The sequence below is a fragment of the Lathamus discolor genome, chromosome 2 (assembly GCF_037157495.1).
Source record: "Lathamus discolor isolate bLatDis1 chromosome 2, bLatDis1.hap1, whole genome shotgun sequence".
NCBI lineage: Eukaryota > Metazoa > Chordata > Aves > Psittaciformes > Psittacidae > Lathamus > Lathamus discolor.
In genome coordinates, this window is record NC_088885.1 from 107,940,281 (window position 1) to 107,962,724 (window position 22,444).

The following is a 22,444-nucleotide window of genomic DNA, read 5'->3' on the forward strand; positions in this document are numbered from 1 at the left end:
ACTGAGATTGAAGACATGCTAGGGCATGAACACTGACAAAGGGAGAGACTAACTACAGAATTGATGACAAGAGGGTGGAAAATAGGGAAAACCAACTACAAAGATGACTGAGCATTCAGAATGTCATACAGTAGGGGCTGCAAACAGTCCACGATGCAGGACTTGGCAAAATGCTCCACGTCATGGGGCAGGAGTGAAGTGGTGGCATAGTGTAACCTTTGGTGTGTTGGAAGCACACTGACTTTGCATTCAGGGTTCAAGACAGTTGCTGTCCCGTACCACCTGCTTTAAGATACTTTTGTCTCTTGCAACCTGATGCAGTTAGAGAGTGTATGAAAATACAGTACTGTATAATTTTAGGGAGTATTTAAAAAGTCCCTACAGTTTTTCAAATGGCTATAGGTCTTACATGCTTGTAAATTATGCCCCCTTTTAATCAATGAAAAAGAGGAAACAGGCAACTTAAGTTAACATTCCATAGTCAAAATAGGGTTGTTGCTGTGGTCCACATCTGGTAATTTTCACGAACTAGTAATAGCAGGTCTTAACTGATCAGAGGGAAGAGGATGTTCATTCCATCCCTGTTCATTCACTGTTCATTCCAGTGAGCATTTTGGCACATGAAGATTTTTTTCACAGTGTGAGTAGACGCCAGCACAGAACTAGCTATTTTGACACCTTGGAAAATTACCCAGCTGAAGCCAAAGCAGTGATCAAAATGAATAAAATTAAAAAGAATAATCTTAAAGAGTGGGGATTTGAAGAGTTCCTTTCCTCTGTTCTTCCAGATTGCAACAAGCCTTCTAGGAGTAACAGACAGTTTACAACTAACCTGCAGCAGTGAATCAAGAGCTCAGTTGTACTGTGAGTAACAGCTTTCCTCCTGACAATCTCTGGTGATGGGGTAGAAGAGATAGCAAAATGAACTATGTTAATTACGACATTCCTGTTACTTCCTTGTACAAGGAATGTGTGAATTCTCTGCCTGGAAAATTATCGGTTACATTGTCAGGGATTTTTTTTTGCAAATATCCTAAGGCAATAATTGCGTTTTAGTTCTGACTGTTAAAAAAACCCCACAGATTGGGGATAGTGCATCAGAAGTTTCTTTCATGGCAGTCTTTTACTTCTTGTTAAATTTCTTAAATTACAGTAGAGTTTTCTGGTTCAGGAAAGGAAAATATGCTGATTATCTAGAATTATTCAACATGTCACAGTGAAAAAAGAAACATGATGAGGAAAGTTAATGATTTTCCCTAGAAGACCTTAAAAATCCCCTCCCTTAGCAAGAGAAATGATTTTATTTTCTTTTTTCTCCCTCCAGTAGCCTGCTTTATGCTGTTTCTGTTCACCAGCGGATTCAACGAATGACATTGTTAAAAAATAAAGTTTCCTAATAGAGGGGCCATAGCAGTTCTGGATCTTCTGGGAGACTCTTTTAATTGGGGCACTGTCTCACCATCAGAGTGCAGGTACATACACTGGACCAAGATTGGTATCATGCAATTCATGTCAAAGACAAAACATGCTGCAAAACACTGAAAGAATTCTACCCACGGAAATACTGATACGGATAAGGAGAAACTACAAAACATACACTGCTGGCTCATGTTCATTTTCTCATCGACCAGCACCCCCAAGTCCTTCTCTGCAGGGCCGCTCTGAATCTCTTCTTTGCCCAGTCTGTAGCTGTGCCTGGGATTGCTCCGACCCAGGTGTAGGACCTTGCATTTGGCATGGTTGAACTTCATAAGGTTGGCATCAGCCCACCTCACAAGCGTGTCAAGGTCCCTCTGGATGGCATCCCTTCCCTCCAGCGTATCAACCGGACCACACAGCTTGGTGTCATCGGCAAACTTGCTGAGGGAACACTCAATCCCACTGTCCATGTCAGTGATGAAGATGTTAAACAAGACCGGACCCAACACTGATCCCTGAGGGACACCACTCATTACCGGTCTCCAGCCAGACATTGAGCCATTGACCACAACTCTTTGTGTGCGGCCGTCCAGCCAGTTCTCAGCCCAGAAAGCCAACCGTATCCTGGGCTGCATCAAAAGGAGTGTGACCAGCAGGTGGAAGGAGGTGATCCTGCCCCTCTACTCTGCTCTTGTGAGACCTCAACTGGAGTATTGCGTGCAGTTCTGGTGTCCTCAACATAAAAAGGACATGGAACTGCTGGAACAAGTCCAGAGGAGGGCCACGAGGATGATCAGGGGACTGGAGCACCTCCCGTATGAAGACAGGCTGAGGAAGTTGGGGCTGTTCAGCCTGGAGAAGAGAAGGCTGCGTGGGCACCTCATAGCAGCCTTCCAGTACCTGAAGGGGGCCTATAGGGATGCTGGGGAGGGACTCTTCGTCAGGGACTGTAGTGACAGGACAAGGGGTAACGGGTTAAAACTTAAACAGGGGAAGTTTAAATTGGATATAAGGAGGAAATTCTTTTCTGTTAGGGTGGTGAGGCACTGGAATGGGTTGCCCAGGGAGGTTGTGAGTGCTCCATCCCTGGCGGTGTTCAAGGCCAGGTTGGATGAAGCCTTGGGTGGGATGGATTAGTGTGAGGTGTCCCTGTCCATGGCAGGGGGGTTGGAACTAGATGATCTTGAGGTCCTTTCCAACCCTAACTATTCTACGATTCTATAGTCTACCTTATTAATCCTTCAACATTCCTACCTAGGTTTTACTATGGGCAGTTCTACTGGGTTTGGGTCAGATTTAGAGATTTGATTCTGGATTTTTTCAGGCACAAGAGGATTCCCAATCTACTTCAATAAAGGTTAAGAGCGGTTTTTTTTATAACTATTGATTCTCAGATCCTCAAACTTTCTATATCCCATATGGCAGAGCCACTGTTGGTTCTGTGTTCACATACAAGGTGACTTCTTCTGTTCAAATATTTGTGCAGCTATTTAACTGCTAGCAGTGGCTGACTGGTTGAGGTCTCTATAGCAGTAGTTGACACTGTGAGCATCACACCAAGCTAAGAGTCTTACTTCTCAAATAACAGTGTCTTTAGTGTGCAGCATTCCCGTATCCTGCCCCTAAATAGTGCTAATTGTGTTTGACTACTTTGGAATCCTTATTTTACAACTGTGCCAGAGTGGAAATGTACCTCAGAGTAATTTGAGATATGCTGTATGATGGAAATGTTCTGCCATGCATCTCCTGACGGATATTCTTCCCCTCTCCCCCCTTTTAAAGTGGCAGCGCTCTTCTAGGATCGTAACACCATATGAGACAGCTGTAGGAAGAGGAAGCTTTGAGCACAGCAACTGGTGATTCAAATTCCAGACAATCAGGTGAGGTCTTGATCTCAGATCTTGAAATGAGAAACATTTCTTTTTCTAAGTCTGACTCTAATGTGGCTCCACAAACCAAAATCCACAACGGCCAAAATCCATTAAACTCCTCTTTTTCAAACCCGAACTCCACGGTCTAGGTTTAATCTAATCCAGACCCGAACGTAATTCCTTGGCCTTCCTGAACATTACACTGGAAAAGCACTTACATTTGTATTACATTTCATCAAAAGGAAGCAAAGCACTTTAGAGAGCATGTAACTGCTCCACTGAGGCTGATGCAACCAAGTCTGGAGAGATTTTTTTCCTTTGCATTCTAATTATAGATGCTTGTATTTACTAAAGTTGCAGATAAGACTTGTCTATTACAAGCCTCTGAAATCTCATTTTGCTAAAATGAAAACATATTTCAAATGCTTTGGAGAAATATTAAGATTATTGAATATCTAGCATACTGCTTCAAGCCTCCAAGTGGTTCACTAGACCCCTAGGGAACAGGCAAGCAGCATACAATTATCACAGTAATTAAAAAGGTGCAATGACTCTCCTCTTTAAGACTCCTGCTTTATTAATTCCATGGTATGCTTTGGAGACTGGCATTATTCTACTCCTACCCAGCTTAATTATACTGTCATTAGTTTATCAACATCTCTTTTTAAGCCCTTGGGCCACTTATTAGCATGTCACTTGCTAATAGTTAACCAATAACCACTACACCTTCAAAGCAGGATCTTCTGCTATAAAAAAAGACAATTTATAGAGATGGATTTAATATCATCACACAATTTACATTTTTCAGTCAGGCATCACTTTCTGCTTTTAATTGAAAAGAGTTACCATTTAGCTTAATGAAAACACAAATAATGCTGATGTATTAAAAGGCATTACCAGATAATAAAATGCTTCCAGTACAAAATGGTTTATGAGACTGAAACCATGTTTTAACACTTAACAGTATGTACCACCAAAAATTCCAAAAGGATATGATGCTCATAAATATACCTAAACCTGTGGGCTTCTCTCTCCACTGAGTCTGTCTGGGGTGGAGACAATTTCCTTCATAGTAGCCTGTATGGTGTTGTGTTTTGGATTTGTGACTACAAGAAGATTGATAACACACCGGTGTTTTGAATGTTGCTAAGCAGTGGTTGCAGGCTTTCTCTTTTTCCCACTATCCCTGCAGTGAGTAGACTGAGGGCAGACAAGAGTCTGGGAGAGGACACAGTGGGAACACCTGACTCCACCTGACCAAAAGGATATTCCATACCATATGGCGTAATGGTCAGCAATCAAAGCACAAGGAAAGGAGAGGAAGAGGGGAAGTTCATTCTTATGGCATTTGTCTTTTCAAGCAACCATTATGTGTGCCAAGGGCCTGCTTCCCAAGAAGCAGCTAAACATCTGCCTGCTGATGGGAAATGCTGAATAAATTTATTTCACTTTGCCTGCAATTGCAGCTTTTGCTTCACCTATTACACTGTCTTCATTTCAAACCATAAGGCTTCTTGCCTTTCTTCTATTTTCTCCCTGTCCTGCAGCAGAAGTGACTGAGTGAAGTGGCTGTGTGGGTACTTGGTTGTTGGCTATCAGCCCACCACGCTCTAAGCCTTCAGCACAGACAGGCTCACTTACACAGCACCCTATGTTATATTATGATCAAGCCACGAGAAAAGCTGTTTTAATTAAAAAAAAACCCTGAAATATTTGTGTATTAAATACACATTTACCTTGACTAGATAGATAATTTTATATTATTATGAAAGGCACAGTCACCTAGAAAGCGTCCTGAAAGGAACTCTAATTTTTTTATGCCTCACTTTTGACTCAGCTGAAATTATCTTGGTCTAGTAAATAAAAATCTTACAAATACTAAAAACTGTTATGATAACAGTACTGCTTTTTGGTATTTTTCATTAAATACTTCTTTCCAGTAATGACAGTAAGAAAACAAATAGAAATAAAAGGGTTAGTACTTGTATAAGCTTGCATCTTCAAAACATAACACTGGGATTCTGACAACAACTATATTTCATTCTGTGTTTGATATTTCAGCCATCAGTTCACCTAAAATGCCATTTAGCCACTGACAGGTGGCCAGGTGACTTTACAAAGAGTAACTTTACTTTCATATCCAATGGAAATACATAGAATCACAGAACCATAGAATGGTTTGGGTTGAAAGGGACCTTCAAGCTCATATAGCTCCAACCCCATGCCACTGGCAGAGACATCTTCCACTAGACCAGGTTGCCCAAAGCCCTGTCCAGCCTGGCCTTGAACACTTCTAGAAATTGGGCAGTGACAACTTCTCTGGGCAACCTGTTCCAGTGCCTTGCCACCCTCACAGTAAAGAACTGAAGTATATAAGTTTTCCTGTTAAAAAGACAAATAACACCAAGTCATTCTTTAAAAGATTAGGATCAATAAGCTAACACCATTTGCTTACTCGTATTTCCTCTACAGTTGAATCCCAAATTAATATCACTGCCAGTCTTCCTGAAAATTACTGTACAATTGCTTTTGTATAATAGGTCTACTCTGAATTCTTTTTACAGAGGTCAGCACTATTAATTGTAACATCCAAAACAGGAGCCAAGACTGCTACACAGCAAAATAAATCACACTACCTCACTTAAAGAAAAGACATGCTCTCAGTCACTCAAGAAAGCAGTCCTTTGCTAAACCTCATCTGCTAATTGAGACTTAACAGTGCACAGTTTTGCTGTTTGATGGGATCTCTTTCCACTTTGTCTGCAAGTTCAGTACATCTGACATTGAAAAAAAGAAAAAAAGGAACTTTACCCAAAAGAAAGAGAATTTTTATCAAGCTTGGGATACTAGGAAAAAAAAAAAAAAAAAGAGAGAGAGAAGAAAAAAACAACCTGGAATTCAAACATAAACTGGCAAGGGAGGGGTACAATGAAATGGAGAGATCTCAGCGCGTACCTGACAGTAAAGAATGCACAGGCATGATTTCTCTAGTGGCACTGAAGGTTGGTTTCAAGGTCACTGTAGCTGGCATACACCAATTGCTTATATTTAAAGGCATTCAGTCTTAATTCCTGCAGCCTGATGGTTTAAGGTACACAGTAAAAACTGCTAGTGAAATAATTTACATTTTCAACCCTAGAAAGATGCTTGCAAATTACAGGTCGCTTTTGAGTACTCACCAGCACATTTTGTCCTTGTTCTGAGAGCTGGGCCAGGAGAGCCGGTTCCTCCTTCACCTGGTCTTGTAAGTAATACGCTGATTTCGTATTCTGTGTCAGGATCCAGGTGCCCAATCTTATAGCTTGTGGAATCCACAGGTTGTATGTCATACCAGCTTCCACTTGAAGTTCGATACTCAACTTCCCTTTGAATAATGGGTCCATCCCCATTGATAGAATTGGCATTCAACTGTATCCACAGGTAAGTTGCACCAACAGAGGACAGCTGAGGTGGAGCAATGGGAACTGGTGGCTCTGAAGCACAGTAGTTACAAAAAGCAGCAATGATTATACTGGAATTCTTTTCTGCTTCTAAAACATTCAAATAAGCAATGGGTTTTGCACTATATTAGAGCTGAAGAATCCATAAAACTAGGGTTATGAAGAAAAAATCACTATGATAACCTTATTGCCAATAAAATCCAATACACAAACTCTGTTGCTTATGCACTTGGAGATTCTAATATGAAGTTTGTTTTATTCTGAGTAACTTCAAACCAGGTACAACTGGTACCCTAGTCACCAGACACTACATGGCAAATTATAACTTACAGTTTAAAAATGAAGATGACGTCAGGTTTTCTCATCAAAATATCGTTCTTACTGGATGTAAATATAAATCCTACACAAAAAAATACTTTTTAAGCTAAAATTGCTATTGTAGTCTATCCTTAGACATAACCAGAACAGTGAGTTCTGCATGAAAACAAAATGAATTTTTTATTCATTATTTCTCATGGACTGTGCTACTCAGCCTTCATATTTTCATAGACTTCTGTGTAAGCAGAATAAATATAGCATTTTTCCAAGTCCTGTATCCTGGTTAAACAGAAAGTGCTTCTAAATGAGAGCTGGGGGAATTCTTTAGTCTCTAATAGGAGTCTGAAGCTACGGCTTATTTTTGCTGCCACACAGAAGCAGTACCTTGTATCACAGAGCAAGCATTTTTTGATAGTTGGCATTCTAAAGATTTCAAAAGTTTAAATGTTAAAACAACTTTTCTTTACCACATGATGGACACCTTATTTAAAATTAGACTGCAGAAATAATTTGCAGACCTCATCTCCTTTTAAAGGAAAATATTTTTTTTTCCTATTGATTAACCAGGAAATTATTCTGCTGCTTCATGCATCACAGCTGCACAAAATACCCCTTCCATTGGTTAAATATATTGAAGTGGAATGAAATCAGGCTGCTGTAATAAGGCACTGTTTTATCCAGTATTCTGAACATATCTATCAGCAAACACTGCCACCTTCTTAAGGCTACCCAGAATATGTAATGAATGTAGAACATGTGTCTTCCCTAAGCTGTAGATTCAGATCTATCCTCTTCTCCTAACCATTTTCCAGCGTGCTGAGATATAGGTAAGTCAAACAGAAAAGACACTGAATTTATGTATTTCATACTCTTTTCAAAGACTTCAAAGTCAAGAGTTGGAGCAAAAAACATAAAGGAATGACGCACAGGGGACAAAGGAACTCTGGAAATAGGTATTACTATTTCCTGAGAAATAGTAGATTTGCTATTTTAACAAACATGGAATTATCATGCATTATGATACCTTTCTTCATTTACAGAAAGAGTACTCAACCCACAGAGCACAAAGTACATTGAAGATTAGCTATGCTTCAGATAGATAGTCTCTAATTAGCACTGCACACTTGTATGTAAGCTTCGATCTGTGTGACCTGTTAGTAATTGCTGAAATATGCCATCACAAAATGGCAAACATAGGCACCAGCAGTATATATTTTTACCTTAACAGAACAAATTGATTATTATAATAAAGTACATGATACAGTGAGCAACAATCCAGAATGCCTTTGAAGACATCTAAATAATTATCACTGATTGGAATAGACATAAAAATTGCTTATTATATTATGGCAGATTCCAATACATAAAGAAAATAATATTATTTACATTTTCAAATCAGTAAGGAAAACAGGGTTATATGTCAGTCACAATACATGGCAAACTGATGTCATCTTTTGGTTAGAATCATACTGCAGTTTTATTGAAATTATTGCTCCTAAAGTATATAAACTCAGGCTTCATACAGCAATAACATGTCTGGAAACAGCTCTGACTTGCCTCAAAATGATTTAGCATCAATTTGAATCATTAGGCTGTTTTGTGAACCAAGACATGAAATGGAACTTTTATAGAGCATCCTAAAGCATTTACTTAGCCATGCTGAAAGAACAGTTAATTACTTTCAAGTTTCAAATGCTACTAAAGGCTGTTGAAGTGCCATTCAAAATGCGAACTCAGGAGTTAGGTCACTAAGGTTAGTGGTTACAACAATTCATTCCAAGTATTACAAGTACTTGAAACAGACAGTATTTTATTGTCTTTTTATCCCTCAGGGCATATTTTTCATTCCTTTGCGACCACAGTGCAAAAGGTTAATGCAAGCTGCATTATTTTATCGAAGCCTACATATACTGCAGTTTAATTCTAGTAACGCAGTTTAATACTAAAAGTAGTCTTCTTACCAGAGATTGAGGTTACATAAAATGCACCTTTCATTACAAATATTATGCTCATTATTAAGTGACTGGTTAAAAACACGAGATCCAGAGTTAAGCAGACACTTCAATACAGTGTACTACCAAATATAATGAGCCAGTTTCATGACTGAAATATGAAAGTTGTTCTTCTGACTTTTTATTTGTTTATGTTATTTTTTATTGTTATTTTTTGTTCTTTAGACACAATGGTTTAATTGTTTTTAGGATACTGAGAAATTTCAATCACTTAATCAGGTAAGTATCAGGCTGCAGCACCACCACCTTTCACTAAAAGCTGTTTTGCTGTTGGCCACTAGGGTACTCTGAAATACGTACCATGCAAATTACTTTGCGATTAATACCCTTACAAAAATGGTACAATAACCTGCCTTTTTACAGCTCGGGATATTCAGAAAAAGAATTTCAACTGATTGTAGAAACGAGTTTGTAGCACTGGCTGTTTAATACAATTGGTTAGCTTAAAGAGGAGCTCCTTGTAGATCTCTCTTGAAACAACTAAAAAAAAGCTGTCCAGTACTGGGAAACCCTTTAAAAATGCTTTTAAAATACAACATTAAAAAAAAATAAATAAATGAAGAAGGTAAATTCATCCATAATTTCAAATTCAGTGCTTTAAATTCTGTCACAAATGGTGATAAGCATAATCTCTTATGGAAAGGAAACTGTGGCCACCCTACTAAACTAGAGATCTGTAGATGTCAGAAGGCTTTAGGCAGATGCTCTAATGTTACCCTACATAAATAGATCATTTACAGTAAATATGAGAAAAAGACAAAGCCTTTATGATAAGGAGCAACCCTTCTCATAGGCAGAGGATAAAAACAAATTTAACCGTACATGCATAGAAACTTTATTCATAGAAACTATTCATTCTTATGCCTTCTATATTAACTGGAAACTTGAAATGTCGACTCCTTTATTTACACTGCTTTGTATTTTAAATTATACAGAATAATACAGAATTTCCAGATATTTTCTATAAGATCCTCAGATCTTTATGTTTTGCAGTTCTTTTGAAATTTTAATAGAGAGAGGAAAGGCATCACACAGAGATGCCAATGGAGGTAATGTAAATCTCTGAGATTTAAGTGAGTTCTAGAACACAAAAAGTACACGTTTCTTCTTGGTGGCTCCGAAAAGCTAACTTAAAAAATGGGGGGGGGGGGGAAAATCTACTTCAATAATACCAATAATATTTTCCGATTTTTCTTCTGAGGTGAGTGAGTGGGAGAATGGAGCCAGGCTTCACTTTCAGGGGAACAGGGAAAAAACATTAATCCTGCAATCTGATTTTTTTTTTTTAATTAAATAGTAACTGTTAGAAAGTCAATACCATGGTATTCCCATGTGATGATGTTCAGCACATCATGTGCTGGTGAAGTGATAAAAATAAAGTATCAATCATCTCTGATGCTATGTCCATGCTAATAAGGTCTTAATAATTATAAAACTAATCACATCACTATAACTGTAGAGTCTTGAAATCAACTAAACAGCTTTAAGACTATTTTCTTCCATTTTCCTATTTTTTTTTATATAGATACACATATACATATATACATATTATTGCGCTCCTCTTTTGAGCATGCAAATGATTCCATGCCATTGGGAATGATGGAGAGCAGTGTCATTTTTACAGCATTTAATTGTGGATGAAGGGCAACAAATATCACCGCTGATAACAAAAGACATGGAATTGACTGAAAGACCACAGTTCTTCATGCAATTTTGTTTGGTTTCTGTTTTTCTGTGTTTTTTTTTTTCCAAAAAAAGCCTTTAAATAATTCCTGCCAAAACATGTAATTATTTAATTAAACAATACCTCTAAACAGTATGATGAATAACACATGAGATAATTTTACACTATTCCTTTACTGAGATTGTTTAGGATGAAAACTTGACCTGGCCCAGTACCCTAATGTTCTTGAAATTACTTTTAAAGTCTTTATTTATAAAAAAAAAGTAACTGTTGCATTTTATACCCATTATTAAACTTTACAGAAAAACAAGTGTCCTTGTACTATACACTGGTAAGCCTATGCAGGCATAATCTAATCAGCTGGCATTCCTGCTAAACCCCATAATAGTAGCAGTTGTACTTCTACCACCCATGCACTAACAGTTCTCTTCCCCCAAACATGATTTCTTCCAAACTCAAATATTCTGTATTGTCCACTGCTGACTTGCCAACTCTCTTTTTAAGACAGTGGTGCCTCAGTCTGCACTACTCTTACTCCATCCACATCTGTTTACCTAAGTGTTCTAAATTCATCTACCCTAAATTCCCGCTCCATGTTTGGGTTTTATTCAGTTGCTTTTAAATTGACTTTCATGGGAACAGACAAACAGCGGTTTTCACCTAACTATTATCCTCCTGAAAAAAAGTTCCTGCTTCAAAGGCCAGTCTTCAGCACTTTCTTAAGGCAAGTTTGCTAAGATGGCTGAACTATCTCATCTGTTTTGGCTGGAGGTTTTCTCAAAACCTTCAGGCTGTCTCACACACACACAAAAGACAATATCAGCCTGAAGTCAGCTTGTCAAAGTAACAGCATCTGAAAGCAGGACTTCATGACAGGGTTTGTCAAGCAACCATAAAAACAGAGTACTCATACCAGCAGTTTGTAAAAAAAGGGGTACAGACAGCATGATGGATCCAGCATAAAAGGGTAGTCGCCAGAGAGAGAAAAGAGATGTTAAGTACCCGTGTATACTTAATTTATAAGAACAACTGATACTAAAGATAAGCAACCACTAATATTTTCTTACTGTCTCTTGCTCTCAAAATGATTTTGTTCTCCAGAATAAATTGCTTGCTGTAGATATCCAAATAGGTTTGTTTCTGTTCTTGGTGTTAAATCTTCCATTTGGAAAGATGCAGACATTTAAGCTGCCTGCATTACAGATGGCTACCTTTCTATGTCCTTGCTTAAAAACCTAACAAAACTCCTTTCAGCCAATCTGACACCTAGGTTTACCTTATTTGAACTCAATAAGCAGTCTGAACTCTGTAATAATCTGATGTCTGCTCAGACGGACTCATTCTGCTCTTCTAAACCTAATCAGTGCTGGATCTGCCCACTTTTAGAAGAATTTAACCTAGGGACTGCATGTAGAAGTCTAATTTACTTCACCAAATACATTTAATCAATTCCACCCTACTATTTTCCTTTTGCTCAATGTTTGATTACTTTTATGTCACCTGTTAGATATGAACTGCTGTTTTTTACAATAAGTGGGTGATCTGACAAGGCAAGGGAGACAAGAATTTCATGTCCCCAATTAGATAAAGTGACATTTCAATCCAATTCTCCGACAAACTTAGATGAGGGTAGTGTGTGGTTTGAGCACACACAATGACAAGGCACTTGTCTTTTCAGCCTCTCCTATCAGAACAAATACTTGAGTAAATTGAAAACCTCCCCTTCAGGATTTATTTAAATAGATCAATCAATACTTTATTTCCCCATCCTCTAAAAGGCAAATAACACAAGTTTTCAAAAAATACCCCCCCCCCTTTTTTTTTTCCTTCTTGTTTAAGGCCAGATTAATTGTTCACTGGCAGGCTTTCTCATATTATCTAGACAATATTCATGTTTACAGTTCTTTAATGAGATAACACGGGATTAAGTGACAGCTCTTTAATTGCCGCCCCCTTTTTTTTTTGTCCTCCATACAGATTAAACCTCTCTATGACAGTATCTGCTCAGGTAAAGAAGCAAAAGAGAGGAAAAAAAGAACATCAGGCAGTTTCTTACATATCTCTTATCTTCAAAATTGCATTCCTATTCCTTTGTGATTTCAGGTTTATTTTTCGGCACCTGCTACTAGCCTTTCTGCTGATTTCAAAAGTTCTGGTACTTGGTGTCCAGTGCTACACATCACCATGCTACAGCAACACTACAAACCTTCAAGAGGTTTACGTAAGTAATTGGAATTTACTCAGAATAAGTTCCTGCTTAGTGAAACTATGTCTACAATGAAGTAGAATGAATGTTGTGCAGAGCTGTAACATGAATTTACTTATTTCCAACTGGAGTTACAAATTCAGCAACCAGAATGAAACAGAGCACAGTGAAGAACTGATTCTGTTTAATTTACAAAAGCTAGGTTTGATTGACCCGTCATCCTAGCAATGTAATTCCAGGACAATTGCTACTAAGCCAGTTCAGTTACACCAGTGTAAATGAGAAGAGAATTAGATTCATTGTTTCGAACAAAGAGTGGGGAGTAATTACACCACTGTTTCTACACATACTATTATTAAACCATCAGTAATTCCCAAGTATACTAAGCATTACATGCAATATGGGTAAATGTACATTTTCCATGATTTATTGATGGCAATGGATTAAAAAAAGATATAGCTGCACCAAAATCGATCCATTATTTTTGAATTCTGCTAACTAACACTGCAGAAAGGCTGCTGAAAAAAAAGAAGAAATACAATTTCTTAATTACATGCCATCAATGTAAAAGCATATTTACTAATTAGCCCCTAATGCTGCTATTTCAGTATAGTCATCTAAGGTTTTACAGCACAATGTTTAAAATGGGTCTTTTTAGGTCAGAAGGAATGACCTGCAGGTGGTCTCATAAAAGCTCCAATACAGGCAAAGGGGATTACCATAATTACTTTGCCACTCTACAAGTAGTTAATGGGATTACACCCTAAGGCTATCCATTTGTCCACTGTGCCCAGTGCAAATTTTCTGAGAGAATCTGAGTAAGCACAAATGCTGTAATGATACACTTCATAATTTCAACTACTACACCTCAAAAGGAGCATTAATTAATTAAAACTCCCTAAATTAAAGAAATTGGAAAAATCTAAGTTCTTCAGCTTTTGTACCTCCTGTCACTGTTGTAGTCAGTCTTCCATCTGCCTCCTTCAGGCAGTCTCCATTCTTCCTCATTTTCACTGCTGTTAGGTGTGAAAAAGATGCTATTCCTATTGGGACTTATAGTGCACAATTTCTTTCCTTGCTGACATTCCCATTTTTGGCCACCCCTTTTATTTCCCTTTTATTTCTTTTTATTTCTCATGCTTGAACTGAGATAACCTAATTTCTTCCACCATGCCTTATAATTATATTCTCATCTCAGCCACTGTTTTGTTCTCCATCTGTCCCTTCAAATAGTTCATCTCAGTTTTAATGCTACAATTTGTTTCGTCTTGTTATCTTCACACACTGGCTATTTGCAACCTGCTTCTCTTTGTCTTGTCCTGTTTCTGTCCATTTTTCCTAACCCACATCCATTAAAACCATATTCCTGCTTTTGGAAAATTGTTTCTTCATTATGATTCTCTTAAGTCTTCTACTGGTAACCTATTATTCCCCAGTCTAACCCATAGCTCAAGTTTCTTCCTTTCCAATCAACACCTGCTCATCTCACAGACAAACAAGCAAAATGGAATTTAAACATAATGAATGTTAAAAATTGGTTTAGCACAGTTTTCTATAATGAGGATGTACAAACCTGTATGCATTCTATTTAAGTGTTTCCTGCTGTTTTTAAAAACAGCCCTGCATATGTTGGAGTATATATATTTTATGTGCTCAATTTAGTGTAAATCTCTTATATTTTGCAGTAAGTATGTTTTTAGAAAGCAATCTCCACAAAGGAGGTAAACAGCCAGTATTATGCTCATACTTTAAAAAATCTTGAAAGATATATAGTTCTAAACAGTGCATTTGGGGAAAATATTTAAAACAGCAATCAACGAGTAACTGGTTAATTAGCCCTGGCTTCTTCTGTCATTCCATTGTTACAGCTGGATAGACTCTTTTAAGATTTACATAAACAGAGTCTATTTATTGAACCTCTTATCGACTTTAACAGGCTATGGGTGATACTCTTACTGAATTAGCAATTGCAGGTCCTTATTCCATGCACCAAGCATGCAAATAATGAATTTTATTTTGACGTACCTTTGACTATCAGTTCTGCATAGTTTGATACACCAACTCCTCCTTCCGTCCGAATCATGCAGCGATAGTTGCCAGCATCCCGCTTTGTGGCATTTACCACACTGAAAAGAGCTACAAATCGGCGAAAGTTGAACACTTTGATGTCCTTCAGAGGTGCATCCCTTACATAAATACCCTAGGTAAAGAAACAAAAATAAAAATATTGTTAGTCATACTTAAGCAAAAAAATACTGACAACCAATTTTATTTATCTCAAGTTCCCCAAGAGGGGAGGCAAGATAAAAGCAGAAGTCTGTATGTTACTTTTACAGATGTTTATTCTGTGAGACTTTACTGCCTTCCCATGTGAGTTAAACCATTTATCATCAGTGGGCAACCACTCATCTGGAACAGCTGTTTTCAACTCTTTATAGATTAACTAATAGAAAGATTTAGGAGCAATGTAACATTTACTTGCTTGGCTTGCTTTACACAAATATTTAAAGTTATTTCTTTTAAAGAAACATGAAACCCAGCATACTCAGTGTCTGCTTTCTCTTCCTGCTCTGCATCTGCTACTTGGTGTATGCATCTTGCACAGCTTGCACAGAAATGTCAGTGGGTGGCTCGCATATAGCAGCACCTACAGGTGGGGATATCAGTGACTCAGGAGAGAAACTAGGCACAGATTTACCAGGCGAATGACCACAAGGCTGAAGCTGTCTCCATCTCTCACTTTCTCACTGTGATAATGGGAACTGGGCAGTTTCTGCTCTTGTGCAGTGTCTCACCTTCAGTTCAACATATTGTGCACCTTGTGTAGGCAGGGCACAAGAAAACAAGCTGCATAACAGCTGAGGAGCACAAAGCCCAGCATAAGTCCTATGCTACCATCCTGCTCCTTCATGTGATCTGGCACATGGCTGGAGGATTGAAAAAGTGAGGGTAGCAAGCATAAGAGGGCTGAGATGACATCTTGTCATGTTCTCTGACACAAAGATGAAGGCATTGAGACTTGGCTCGCAGATTGTCATCAGAAAGTGTGTTCCGCCTGCCCATGAAACAGGCTCTGTGCCCTATGAACACTAGCAAACCCTCAGAAAATATATCATCATCAAATTACTAGATTACTAGAATTACTAGAATTACAAGAGCTGGCTGAAAAAAAAACCAAACACATATACAAATCTAGTGAAAACATTCACTCAAATGAGCAAACAAGAAAGATACACTTTTCATGGAAACACATATATTTCAACAAACTGAAGGCTATAGCCATCATCAAAACACCAAAAGAAACTGGAGAATGCCAATAAGCACCTACCAAAAGGCACTCTTCAGGAAGGTATATGCCCAGTCTGATGCTACATAATGATACCAGATCTTTTTAGTAGAATTTCCTGACTTCAGAAGCTTCAAGGAGGGCAAGGCTCCTGAACTACCAAGATTCTTTAAACCATCAACACAGCTGGTGATTTCTGTTTTTCTGCCCTAAAGTCTGTAGTTTGTCCAGCAGAATTTAAGATCTACATAGGAAGTAGTAAACTCATTTTGTTAGAGCATATATTGAGAGTACCCTTAAAATACTAGTTATAACCCAGCCAGTTTCAAATACAAGGTACATAAAATTAAACTCATCCGTAAATCAAAACCACATCAAAATTCATCATGCCATTAAATGCTAAAGAAGCAGCACAAGTAACAGTAAATAGGATTACTCTACAGTAAGGCAGTTATTTCCTCTTCAAAAATAAACACGGGTGATGCACAGCTTATTTAAAAGGGGGAAAAAAAAGGCTTGTAAGATGCCCAAAGAAGAATGTACTATTATTAATTCAAAATTACTCAGTCTTAAATTATTACTTGGGAAGTACTTCAGGCAATTACCAGCTCCTTAAAATTCCTAGAATTGTGAGTTGCTGATAAACTGGCTTCTCTGACATGGCATGACAGTTACCAAAAACAACACTTGGAAAGAAACATTTCACACTACTATTTCTAAACTACTGTTTTTACCAATGTAATATCCTTCTAGCAAGAATGGCTGCCGACAGCAGGAAGCAAGCAGAGTGGGTTAGTTATGATTTTGGAGAATTAGTATTTCTTAAAAGCAACATTATATTTTACCTAAGATAATAACCGATTGATCCTAATTATCAGAGATGCTGACCAGTCACAAACCACATTTTAAGAGTTTCATTTTAAAGTATGTTTCTTCAGCTTTCAGACTCCTTAAGGACTCTATGTATAGCCAAGTCATGTGCTTACATTACATCCGCCCACACTAGTTTTTCCTTTTTACTAGTCACAACATCAGGAAGCTTTACACAGGCTACTTTATCCTGCCAAGAAACAGGGTAAGTTATTCCCTAGAGAACAACATACTGCCACACACTGATTAGAATACCTAAACTAGCTCAGCTCATTTAGAGTGCTAACAAGCCCCTCTGCACTCCTGTCTGCAAAGTACACCCACCCTTCCACGCAGGGCAACTGCATCCAGACTTTACCAGGACACTCATGAGTTGCAACACAACTGAAGAACCACGTGAATATTTTAAGAATTATTTCTTGCTGTTGCCACCCAACGAAAGCTACAGGAGGATGCTAAAAGGACAAAAAAGTGAAGGGAAAGGACCAGGCAATGCCATGAAGCAGTATAATTTCTGCCTTAGCTGCAGCTCCTGAAGAGAGAAGACCATGGAAAGGTATGATGCATGCACGCACCCCACTGGCCCCAGACACAGAGGGGACTGTCTCTAACCTCACAGGTCCCCATCAGGTCTCTCAGCAGCCAAAAGAAGCCCTGAACAACACAACCCGAGTTGTCATATAAATGAACAGCAGACCAGAAAGGCAACTGCTCAAATACCTGGCCCCATAGTAAATATTTCCCTTTTTTTTTTTGTGCCTATGTATATGAAAATTGGAACTATTCAATGTTTTGCAGCTTTTGTAGTAAATTATCATTTCATTGGGGTCCCATAATCTTTTTCACCTGCTGATTCTTCGAAACACCAATCTCACCTGGTTTCAACTCTTTTAACTGCTGTTCTAAAACAAGAAATCTGAGTTTGACCAAATAATTTATTTATATGGCCATGCAACACATGCTATGCATTCACATCAATAATTTTGACTAAAAAAGAAAGAAGCCAAAGCACATTTTAGAAGCACATATAATTTTGCTAAAATTAACAAACTACATGAGCCTTAAATGTAACTCAGCTTGGGCCTACAGAGAATTTGAGCATTTTTGCCCCCCCCCCCCCCCCGCCCCTCCCCCCAATCCAGATGCGAAATGGTTATGAATGGTGGATACAAAATTCTGGAAGGAGCTCCAGAACAAAAAGCCTTAATTATTATTATAATACACTTATAAAATATATGTGAGATTATTACTCATAAAGATTATCTTGATTGACTTCTCTTAAACATTACAAACTCAACGAGACAAAGTGTAGAGTGTCTAATTATAAGTTAGAACTTAAATTGATCCACAGAAACCAACAGCATGATATTTCCTACTAGAAGTCATAGGTGAAAAAAAAAAACCAAATAAACAAACCCTAAACAAAAACCCCCAAACCCACAGATTTTCTTTCTTTAGTCTTTTTGGGAAAAAATATTTTCTTGGAAAACATAGTGTCTGCAATTGACAAAGACTAAGAAATTTAACTGATTTATTTTCCACAAGAAAAAAAAGAACCACCTCAAGAGAACAAATCTTCTCTCTCTTCTGGGACTATAGCAAATGAATAGGAGAGTTGCCTAATTGATTTAAACCTGAACATAAAGGAATGGTAATGAAGGTAATGAATTCAAGTATAAGAAAATTTCAACCCACAGGCATTGGAGAGAAAAGAGCTAAAAAGGCTTCACAGAAAAAAAAATAAATTAAAAAATCCTACATCTAAAACCTCTCCCAGACTCTTATTTTAGTAAGGGGAAAATGGCAGAAGACTATTTTTAGTCTGAAAAATGCTATTTATAATTTGATATGTATATTTGATATATAAGTACCGAATGGCTTCTGTTTTAACTATACAGATATGGCCAGCTTCGCTCCCTTCATTTGTGATTCACGTTTGCCTTCAGGAAGCTGCACAGGTATGACAGTGGTCACTTTTATGGTTTTCACTCTCCGAAATTTGGAGGAGAGAGTCAATAATATTTCCTTTTCCATATTTAACAGGCAAGTTTTGGTGCGAAAAATGACAAATGGCATGGTGCGAAAAATGACAAGCTCTCAGTACTGACTGTCAATAGATACTCATTTATAATGGCTAGAAATAACTTACTGGTATCAAAGTAACATTCATTTATTGAATGTATTAGTTCACCCCACTACACTATTTTTTACAAATTATTATTTTTAGTAGTATTCACAAGAATTACTGAAAATTAAACAAAAAAATATGTCTGTAATTTACTAATCCCATTCCACAGACGAATATAAAACTCATGACCTACAATGCAGCACTGTGGCACTCTATATTAGAACTCATTAAAACAGTTAATTGGAGCAAATCTGTAGTATGCTTCTCTTCTCTGGATGGGCTTTACTTGTTTACTTTAAATTCAGTTCAAAGATAAACAGGGTTTTTTTACTTTTTTAACTTCAGCCCTGCTTTGCCATGTAAAAGACTGACTGAGGCTTTACCATAGACTAAGCCTGTAAGCTTTTCCTGCCTCTGGGACTCAGAGAACTGTGTGAACAGGACTCTTCAGACTTTGGAAAGAGGAAACTGCCGTTATCATTTAACGTTAGACCTGCTTGGACTATAAAGGCCACGTCCCCAGGGCAGAGCTATCTAACCTTCTTAGAGCACAAAACAAAAGACTGCAAGATGTTAAGACCCAAAACTGAAAATAACAGATTCTACTGGCTGCTGAGCAACCCATAATGTTTTCAAATGCTCAGAGAAAGCTTTTCAAACAAACAAATGCACATCTTTAAAAATACTATTTAAGACAACTAATGAAAATATGTAAGTGGTAAATCGCTTGTAAGAATAAATTTTCTGTTAAACAACATGTTACTTAATACATACGGATATGGAAAAAAAATCTTAATTTAACCTCAGGATATACACAGCTTGAAAATCCACATTCTGAGTACGATCATATTAAAATGCATGCAGAGACAGCTTAAAGCAGTCTAAAATGTGTATTATTTTTCCATTTTAGGCAAGCTAGAATGAAAATAAATAAGCTGATGGCTATTTAAATGAGACGTAAAGTCTCTTTTACGCAATGAACTAACTCTTAGTTTTCTAAATGAACAGCAATTTAACAGCAAGATAGATATTAAACCTTTCAGAAATACTTTTAACAAAAATGCAGCAGTAATTCAAAGGGACTGAAGTTCTGGGATGTTACATCCAGCAATACCACTGCATTAATCACTCTCAGGGTATATTTCAACAATTCTGACAGAAGAGACTTAAAAGGAACCATCAGTCAATCAGTCACCCCCTGTCCATACAGGTAGACTAAGGAGCTTTTCATATATTTAATAAAAGAAAGGGTCAGCATAATCCCAATTTCAAATATGCACATTTATAAAATTGTGATTAGAGCCATACCAGTGGGATCTCAAATAACATCAGCAGTGCCTAAAGTAATTTCGTTTAAAATATGTATAAAATCTAAATCAAATAGTAATTAATACCTCAACAAAATTGCTTTGCAGGGTTCATATCATTCCAATAATTAAGACAGTTGGCTCTACTTCTGAATTTCTAGAACTGCTTTCATAACCAAGACAACTGTTTGTCAGTCTAGATCAGAACCACCACATATCCTGTGATTATCCTGTATTACACATCTGTGTAAGTTAACAAGTGTATTTCATTTAAGTAATGAGGCTGTGCTGGAAGAAGATTATTATTGTCCTATTTGGAATTATTCTGATATGAGCCAGAATTGCACTCTGCATGTGTAGCTAATGAGCATTCAAGCAAAACATTATTATTTCACCTTTCAAAAAATGTTTCAGCTTTCAATATTTTAATGTTCGGTAAGTGAGCATTTTCTTTAAATCACATAGCTCTCCATAAATCTCTGTTTATTATGACTAAACCTAAACGCTGGCTGGAGCTGCCAGGTAATAATGTAAAATATCACTAAAGTTACACATCGAGTAGTCACATTCTCAAATATTAAGCAATGACATCTTTTTGAAGATACAATTAAACACACAGAAAGTACACAAAGATTTTATTTAATTTCCTGCAGTCATTAAAATCAGTGTAATTTACTCAGAGCAGTTACTCTGCACGTACAGAAATTGTTTTCCATCTTTCTGACAGGAACAAATCTGTTATTACTACACAGAGATTTTAAGATTTTAAAAAAGAAAAAAAACAAACCCCAAAACACCCCCCCAATTAATTTTTTTTAGTTTTCCAGTAAATTCCAGAGATTTTGAGAAGTTTTTATTATCTAAGAATTTGTCAGTGCTCAAAAAATACGTAAAAATTCCAAATCTTCTTTCCATTCATCTTTAACAGCATGCAATAGAATACAAAACTACTTGTAGGAAGCTATAGCCTGACAAACATCTGGAGAAAACAGAGCACTGTGAAATCACTCTGTAATGGAGAGTTTTATACTTTGGACAGAAATTGTGTCAATGATCCATGTAGCTCCTACGAATTCTGCTAACTCACAGCCCTACTTATAAAATCATTTAATCTAATACTGTATCTTAATTCTTGAAATACACAACACTAAGTACTTCTCATTATCCTCTTATTTGTATTAATAGAGAAGAGATCCAGAGCAGCCCTGTGGAGAAGGACTTGGGGGTGCTAGTTGATGAGAAAATGAACATGAGCTGGCTTCAGTGTTCACTCTCAGCCCAGAAAGCCAACCGTATCCTGGGCTGCATCAAAAGGAACGTGACCAGCAGGTCAAAGGAGGTGATCCTGCCCCTCTACTCTGCTCTTGTGAGACCTCACCTGGAGCATTGTGTGCAGTTCTGGTGTCCTCAACATAAAAAGGACATGGAACTGCTGGAACAAGTCCAGAGGAGGGCCACAAAGATGATCAGGGGACTGGAGCACCTCCCGTATGAAGACGGGCTGAGAAAGTTGGGGCTGTTCAGCCTGGAGAAGAGAAGGCTGTGTGGAGACCTCATAGCAGCCTTCCAGTATCTGAAGGGGGACTATAATGATGCTGGGGAGGGACTCTGCATTAGGGACTGTAGTGACAGGACAAGGAGTAACGGGTTAAAACTTAAACAGGGGAAGTTTAGATTGGATATAAGGAGGAAATTATTTCCTGTTAGGGTGGTGAGGCACTGGAATGGGTTGCCCAGGGAGGCTGTGAATGCTCCATCCCTGGCAGTGTTCTAGGCCAGGCTGGACAGAGCCTTGGGTGGCATGGTTTAGTGTGAGGTGTCCCTGCCCATGGCAGAGGCATTGGAACTAGATGATCTTAAGGTCCTTTCCAACCCTAACTATTCTATGATTCTATGATTAAAA

General features: G+C 37.8%; 1 protein-coding gene across 10 annotated transcripts in view; it reads right to left on the reverse strand.

Annotated features, from left to right (window-relative positions):
- PTPRM (protein tyrosine phosphatase receptor type M) overlaps nucleotides 1-22,444 on the reverse strand; it is a 470,168-nt gene that overhangs the window by 274,559 nt on the left and 173,165 nt on the right. For all 10 annotated transcript variants that reach the window (XM_065668023.1, XM_065668021.1, XM_065668020.1 and 7 more), the window contains exons 6-7: nucleotides 14,976-15,150; nucleotides 6,470-6,763 (exon numbers count right to left, since the gene is read on the reverse strand). In XM_065668023.1, the coding sequence (XP_065524095.1) occupies nucleotides 6,470-6,763; nucleotides 14,976-15,150 (469 nt within the window). The remainder of the gene's footprint in view (nucleotides 1-6,469; nucleotides 6,764-14,975; nucleotides 15,151-22,444) is intronic.